At 32.0% G+C, this 8963-nt stretch overlaps 1 protein-coding gene across 1 annotated transcript; it reads right to left on the bottom strand.

Annotated features, from left to right (window-relative positions):
- Nucleotides 1–3395: 3395 nt before the first annotated feature.
- On the bottom strand, nt 3396–3788 carry LOC131078790 (uncharacterized). The gene has a single exon (XM_058016551.2). It carries the CDS (start codon nt 3786–3788, stop codon nt 3396–3398), a length of 393 nt encoding a protein of 130 aa, XP_057872534.1.
- Between the last annotated feature and the right edge of the window lie 5175 nt (nt 3789–8963).

Genomic DNA, 8963 nt, shown 5'->3' on the forward strand with positions numbered 1-8963 from the left:
GAGGGACCCTCCCAACAAAATATCCTATAAGAGTATGTTGCTCTAACCATTGACACACATTTTTAAAATCATAAACATGTAAAATGACATCTGCAGGTTTATCAGAAGGTGTACCTTGTGAAATACTTTGGGCACAAATTTTTGTGGACGTTTGTTCACAGGAGCCATTATTGTCAGTTGCCATTGAAGCATCAACACCAACAAAACTACTAAGTTGAGTTGGTCAAGTCCATTATAAAACTAAAAGGAATCATGTAGTTAATGCGATGTGATGCAAGACTGAGAAAAAACACACAGTAAGCAAGGAAGACACAAAACCCTAGCAAATCTCAAAACCATCCACCTTCTTTATATTCTTATTTCATTCATGGAGATTTCTAAAATATATATAATTATTTTTTCACTATTATTATTGAATTAAATCTAAAAAGTGTTTAAAATATATAATTGCTAAAGACAATCCACATGTGGATAGCATGGGTGGAAGATATAATATGTAAATTTGCACTCCAACTTTAGGAGTAAGATGAATAACATGAAAGAAAGATCATGTTTGCATATTTTATAGATTTAAAAATCCTAATGTTTGTCTAGACCCCAAAGAAAAGACAGGTTTTATAAGATCCATTGAAATTAAATTTCAATGTTAACCAAATTTTTTTTTAAAAAAATTGTAAAAATATTGCATTCTAATATAAATAATTCAATTACCCTTCATCCACAACTCTCTTTTCAATTTACTTAAAAGACATTGGATGCATAGTGTATCTCTTATATTTATATTCTTAAATTTAGCATAAGATAAGATGACCTTATAAATGTGTCCTATTTATATAATGTTGTATTCTTTAAGGGTAAAATAATTATTTATAAAATTGATAATTAATTTATATGAAAAAAAAAAAAAAATCATTAGAAAATGATACATTGAACATGTTTAAACGAAAATTCATAGAATATATTAATTAAAAAATAATAATTTTAAAACCTATGAAAATCTTAAAGAAAATATTTTACAAAACAAATCTTTAAAAAAATAAACATATTATTTTATTTATTTTCCAATAGATACAATTAAATTATATCGATATTGATATTATTTCTCTTTTGTAAACCAAATTTTGATATTCCATATTTTATTTGAATAACTATTCACCTTTTTAAAGCAGATATCTCAATAATTAGAAATCTAAAAAGTAATTCCTTTTTTTTTTTATTATTACATTTAAACTTTTTTTAATTTTTAATTTCTGATAGTATGCTACGAAATCCCTCTTGGACAAGAAATAAATGCCACCGACTGAAAATAAAAAAATAAATGCCACCGTCTAACAATAAAACACTGGTCCACGAAATGGTTAAGTTCCCACCGATAAATTCTTCTTGTGGTCAGCTTGACAGAGAAATTATAAGAAAATTCTTCATATCTACCACTGTCAAAATAAATCCGTTTTTCTGAGGTAGGTAATACACCAACCAAATAATTTAAGACATTGAAATTTCTATAGTTTATTGGTATTATTTTTAAAATTTTAGATTAGCTTATTGAAATTTATTTTCTAATGGATGCTATATATTGTATTTTATTATATCTTTGAAATGAGATAGAGAAGATAATCATTTCAGATTATATTCCATGATCTACTATCAGAATAAGATAGATAGAGAAGAAAATTAATAATCGCAATCTATGATCTATGAAGACAAGATAGCTAGAGAAGATGTATCATCAAGATCAGAGTAGTTGAATCATATCTAGCTATCTCTATCTCATCCTACTTAAGAATCATAGAATATGATCTAAAATATTGATTATCTTATTTATCTCTTTTTGATGATGGACATAGAGCGTGATTGTTAATCTTCTTTTCTAGTTATCTCATCCTGATGATGGTCTATGGATTGTGATCTAAAATGTTGATTATCTTCTCTAACTATCTCATTCTGATGACGGATCATAGAGTCTAATTACAAGTTCTCTTCTCTAGCTATCTCATTCTGATGACGGATCATAGTCTAATTATAAATTCTCTTCTCTAACTATCTCATCTCGACAATGGATCATGGAGTGTGATTATTAGTTCTCTTCTATAACTAACACACCTTGGTGATGGATCATGGAATGTGATCTGAAATGTTGATTCTCTTAGACTCTATCTCAATTTGATGATGGGTCATAGAGTGTGATTATTAATTCTCTTCTCTAGATATCTCATTCCGACGATAAATAATAGTGATTTGAAACATTGATTCTCTTCTCTAACTATCTCATTCTGATGATAGATTATAGAATGTGATAAATAAGTCTCTTCTGCAACTATCTTATTTTAATGATAAATCATAGTGTGCGATTATTAATTCTCTTCTCTAGCTATCCCATCTTGATGATGGATCATAGAAAGTGATTATTAATTCTCTTTTCTAACTATCTCATTCCGACAATAGATCACTGTGATCTGAAACATTAATTCTGTTCTCTATCTATCTTATTTTGCTAATTGATCATAGAATATTATTATCAATTCTCTTCTGTAACTATCTTCTTTTGATGATAGCTCTAATTCTCTTCTTTATTTTGATGATAGCCTGATGATGGATCATGAAGTGTGATTATTAGTTCTCTTCTATAGCTAACTTAGCCTAATGATTGATTATGGAATGTGATCTGAAATGTTGATTCTCTATTCTATCTCATTCTGATGATGAATCATAGAGTGTGATTATTAATTCTCTTCTTTGGCTATCTCATCTTGATGATGGATCATAGAGAGATTATTAATTCTCTTCTCTAACTATCTCATTCCGACGATAAACCATTGTCATCTGAAACATTGATTCTGTTCTCTACTATCTTATTCTGATAATAGATCATAGAATGTGATTATCAGTTTTCTTTTTTAACAATCTCATCTTCATGATAGTTCATTAAGTGTGATTACTTCTCTTATATAATTAACTCAGTCTGATGATTGATCATGGAATGTGATCTGAAATGTCGATGCTCTACTCTAACTCTCATCAACAAAGAAAATAATCTCTTCTCCATTCAAATTATGAACAATAAAATTAATCTCTTCTCCATTCAAATTATGAACAATAAAATTAATCTGACACATTGATGAAATTTTTTTTTTTTTACATAATGTAATCCCATACAGATCATACTACATTAGAAAAGCCAGTAAGAGAAAAAAATCACAGGGAGAAGGAACAGATTCAGCAGTTGTCACCAAGGCTGGACCTGCAACTGCATTTTCAACAACAAATTTTTCTTCTTGTCATCAGAAAAATCCACATACAGATCCAATCACAAATAACATCACCCAACAATACTTATCAGACCCATTGGATCTGAAAGATTTCTCATGCCCAAATGCCAATAAATTAATAATCCTTCAAACAATTGAAGTTTCGGGGGACACAGGGCTGCAATTCCTGCCCCGGTTCATGTACAATTCATTCATCTCTGCCAGCATTTTTGGATCATATTCCTTCATGCACCGTTTCCCAAATGGATTGCCATACACCCCCATCAATTCAGAAGAGAAAACTCTCCTACTTGACAGATTCATCATCATATTCACATATGCATCTCTCAGTTTCACCACCAAATGCTTGGGGTTAAACTGCATGAATTTTAGCCTAGGAAGCAACTTCAGCCTCAAGATCCCCCGCTTTCTACCACTCATTTTAGCAGTTCTGAGACGGCGCCGCCTTTTCATAGGTGGATCCAGCCTCTGATACTTTTTTCTCTGGATATATCCTTTCACAGACTCATAAATACCCATTTTTTCCAAACTTTTGCAACAACTGCACTGAAAGTTTATTCAGGACTCAGCATTCACAGAACACTTTACAAATTCAAAAACCCATCTGAATCACAAATAAGAAAAGCAGTTACAGAACACTCTACAAATTCAAAAACCCATCTGAATTACAAATAAGAAAAACAGTTACAGAACACTTCACAAATTCATAAACCCATCTGAATTACAAATGAGAAAAGCAGCTTTCTATAAGTTGTTCAGGTGTTCAGCTCTGTATATATATATATATATCACATCAATATGCAGAGGAGACTTGAAAGCAGGGACTGGCTTATGATACTGTTGTTGTATTCATGAATTTATTGCTGAATTCAACAGGTTCACCTATTTTTGGTTTGGAGCTTTTCCCTTTGGAGTTATATTTTTCACCTAAACTATTTCTGTCTAGCACGGATGCTCACCAACTTTTTATTTATTGCAGGTAGAACTTTTTAATGCAGGCAGGGCAACATAGCGTTTCCTCTCAAGTTTTCAGATGGGGAGCCCATATTTTTTGTGAGGCATGGATTTCGCCCCATTTTGCTAAAAATGGAGATGTGTTTCCATTGAAAAGGTGAGCTCCGGTAACACAGCTACCTCTATGGCCCTTTCCTAAACCCAGTGTGGCCTCCCTAGGTTATGTTATTGGGAAGTGGTTATCCAGTCAACTAAAATACAATCATACACGTATGAGAACATTATAACTTTTTTTTTTAAAAATTCTTGGCATTCCTAGGTTACTTTATTGGGAAGCGGTTATCCAGTCAACTAAAATGCAACTCATACTAAACAGAACATTTGAACATTTTCTTTGAAAACTCTCCTTCGTATGGATTGCATTTTAGTTGGATGGATCACCACTAACATGTTGATGTCAAACATGATAGGTTTTTTGTGCTAAGCCCTAGATTTATGGGATTGTGTTAAGGTTGGCATATCTAAGGGCATCAAAAAGTCTATTGAAATCTAGATTGGCGATTAAAGTCCCAACTAAAAGGTTATGCATGTCAATTTTTCCAACACATCAAACAAGTGCCAATTGTCTAAGCATGTGATCAATGGGTAATGTTTGATGGATCCAAAAACTAAGTTTTGATTTCTTTAAGGTTTGTGATAATTAGAACAAATGTAAAGATGTTTAAAATTTTATGAATGAGAAATTGCAAATTCCTAGAGTTAATATTACTACACAACAAATTGCATAAATTTTCTTAAAGCCAAGTAATGCTAGTTCATTGTATTGGCATATATAAGGGCCTCAAAGAGTCTATTGAGATGTAGATAGGGGACTAATGTCCCAACTAAAGGGTTATGTATCTAATTTTTTTCAACACATTATACGAGTGCCAATTGTCTAAGTATAAGATTGAAGGCCAATGTTTGAAGGTTAGAAAAACTAAGTTTTAATTTCTTTAAGGTGTGTGATAATTAGAACAAATGTAAAGATGTTTAAAATTTTATGAACGAGAAATTGTAAATCCCTACCAAAACACTCACAATGGGATAGTTGGTTAAAATATGTAAGATAATTGCAGTAGCAAAACACTCACAAATTTATACAAAAAATAGTTCAAAAGTTAAATATTTTTTCCTAATATTTGTTTGCCTCTTTGGGATTTCTATAATGTATATAAATAGCTTGAAAGCTTCACTTTAATCAAATATTTTCTGGGTGGAATCCCCTTTGAAAGCATGCTAAAATACTAGGTCAATCCCACTTGGATACCTTATTGGATCTATGTGGAAAAAATAAAAAAACTTACTAGTAGGAGTTTCTTCCTTTTTCATTTTTCTAGATGTTAAGTTTGCAAACACCATTTTTTAACACAGTCCATGATATATTCCTAGCTTTTTATTATATTTATCCCATGGATACAAGAGTTTGTCGTCTTAGAGGAGCATGCACTTTGAGTTCCTATTTGGCTTGAGTTTTGTAGCCTTCCCTTTCTCTATGGCACTTTCCTAATCCTATTGGGGACTCTCTATGACATGTTGTTCATGTCAAACATTATAGTATTTTGTTCACCCCTAGAAAAGGGTTTGTGTTGAGATTGGCATATCTAAGGACCTCAAAGAGTCCATTGAAATATAGATAAGGGACCAATGTCTCAACTAAATATTTAATTATCTCAATTTTCCCACAACATTATACAAATCCCAATCCTATAAGCATAAGATCATGGATTATCCTTTGAAGGATTAAAAACTAGGATTTAATTTCCTTAAGGTGTGTGATAATTAGATCAAACAATGATGTTTAAAATTTATGAATGAAAAATTACAAATCACTATAGTTAATGTATTGCGCAACAAATTACTATAAATTTTCTAAAATCAAAGCAATGTTAGTTTTTATATATATAGAACACAACAAGAAGGTTATCAAGATCTTTCGTTTCTACATAAACCATTGATGTTCAAAAAGATGCTCAAGTTTACATAATTGTGAAACAATATTATTAAGATTAACCATTAATGTGTAAAAGATGCCCAAAGCTATTTCCCTTTATCATAGCATGCAAGAGATGAGTCTCTAGGTCCAATATTGTCATGTGCACTACCTCCTAACTAAATGCTAGATAGTTGCACATATTGGATACTCAATCATGAAAATTAGGGAAAACTATCATTTCGAACATTATTACAGCCAATCTATGTGGTTACTCTATGATTTTTGGTGCAAAAATGAGAAAATGATACCAATGCTTCCACACTTAATGATTCAACTTCAACCTTAAAGACAAAGAAAGAAAAAACCTGTAGTATAAGAGAATGTGAATAGACATTTAGTCCAAATTCGTGATAAAAAGAAATTAGAAATATTTACTACCACAATGATAGTGGTCATAGTGAGGGTTGAGCAAATTGAGCATTTGGTCTTCTAGACAATGTAGAGTGGTACGAGGGCACTTTGTTCATATTCCTACAAAGGAACGACCCAAGCATAATTACCATGAAAGTTATAAGTTTTTTGTTCTATGCATTCCTCTAAGAAAACATAAATGGTGTGTTTAAAATAGATTTTTTATCAAACCACCAAAAATTATAAAAATGAATTTCTAACCTTCTAAAGACAAGATTATATAGTTTCAAAAATATAAATATGTTTCGTATGCATTCAAATACGAAAAAGCAAGGAGAAGAAGACAACAAACCCTAACTTCTATGAAAAAAGAAATCATTGAAATCGATTTGGTGGACATTGTCAATCAAGATATTTTTCTTTTTGTCATATTTCAATAATTGGGTGCATTCTTGGAAGGAATAGGCATAGAAAGGAGATAAGGTCTTGGCTAAAAAAAAATTGGTCAACAATTAAGGAAGTATATTTTATGCAAAAACAATTCTTTATGGTTGACTGCAAAAATGAATTTGAAAGAGATAAGGTGTTGAGAAATAGGTTGTGGCAATATGAAGATTCATATGTCTACATTCAGAGATGGCTGCCTAATTTTGATTCCATTGCAATGGATCTAGTACATCAACCCTTCTAGATTCATTTATATAACTTGCCATTCAAATTTTGGTGTGAAGACAACCTTCAAACAATTGGAAACAATATAGGGTAAAGCCTAAATTTGACATGGGTGATAATGACTTGATCCTGTATGCCATAATTTAGTTAATTGTGATCACAATGATCCCTCAAATGTTGAGCTGGAAGACCATTGTTGGAATATGAACCTAATAAGTAGAAATTAAAGAGCAAAAATTCTATTGTCTACAATGCAAGAAGAGGATCCACAATGAGGATGAATGCAAAATTCCTCCACACTTGATTTGAAACCAAAACAAGAAAATCAAAAGCAACAAAATAAGGAATGTGAAATAGAAAGAATGGGTTCGATAACTTTACAACCACAAGATCTTCTTGAAAAACCTAATTCAAAGGGGAAGGAACCAAAAAAATTGGTCTAACCATAGGTTCAATCTGCAACCCCTAACTTGGGAAATAATGTGGCCAATGAAATGGCTTTGATAGAATATAAGGAAGTAGAGAAGGAAAACCCAATTTTCCTAGTTATTAGAACCCCAAAATTAGAAAGTGAAGATGAATTGGACATAGTGAAAACAAGAACCATAAGCCAAACCATGGCAAAACCTTAGAAGGTGGGTCCCTCCAAATGAAGAACGAAAAGGAAGAGAAATAACAAGAAATAATCGGAACATGGCCTATTACCCGATGAGTCATCCATCAAATCTTACTTACTAAGATCCAAGTGAGGAAAACCCTCCCTTGGAGGACAATGAAGGTTCTCACCTAAAATGTTAGGAGATTAAATGCCCCTAACAGGCGACAAATGATCAAACACCAATTCAAAAACCAATTGATTGATATTGTCCTATTACAAGAAACTAAACTATCAAAAGAAAATTCAGACTCGTTTGTGAAGAACTGCTTTGGGTGATTTGGATTTGCTCACAGAGAAGAGGGTGTCTCAAGAGATTTATGTAAAATGTGGAAGCCTAACAAGTTATCACTATCAATTCTATCTTCTAACCAGAATTAGATTAATTGTGAAGTGAAGAGCAAAAATTATGATCTTCAATTTATTTTGTATAATATATGGGCCTATTAAAACATCTAACAAGCAAGATCTATGGAGATATTTGAGTCTAAACATCCAAGGAACTCGAGAGAATGCCATATTGGCTAGCGATTTCAATGGCATATTGAACCCAAGTGATAAATTTGGAGGGTTGGGTCAGATGACACAAGCACAAGCGAATTTCAATCAATTTAGGAAGAATTGTGGCTTGACGAACATTTCCATCAAACAACAAATACACTTTGACAAATTGAAAGGCATGACTTCTTAAACATTGTAGAAAGTGTTGGGATCCAAAAAAACTAAGAGAGTGGGGGGGGGGGGGGGGTAAATCAGTGTTCAGCTGGTAAAACTAGATTTTATCCTTTTATACCATACACATATAAACCGGTGAAAAAATAAACATATAACATGAAGCAAATAAACCAGCCACATAAATGAACACCATCACACACATAATTTGTACGTGGAAAACCTCAAAGAGGAAAAAAAATGGTGGGATTTGTGATCCACAATATCAGTTCACTGGCCATATGAAAGGATATTACATATAGTGGGGGCCTGCACATGTAGGAAGGCACACTGCCTAGAGCATATTGCTCATCAC

This window comes from Cryptomeria japonica, chromosome 2, assembly GCF_030272615.1.
Source record: "Cryptomeria japonica chromosome 2, Sugi_1.0, whole genome shotgun sequence".
In the NCBI taxonomy this organism is placed as follows: domain Eukaryota; kingdom Viridiplantae; phylum Streptophyta; class Pinopsida; order Cupressales; family Cupressaceae; genus Cryptomeria; species Cryptomeria japonica.

What these genes read in the sequence shown, in the direction of transcription:
- LOC131078790 (XM_058016551.2), bottom strand. Translation starts at nt 3,788, where the DNA reads ATGGGTATTTATGAGTCTGTGAAAGGATATATCCAGAGAAAAAAGTAT.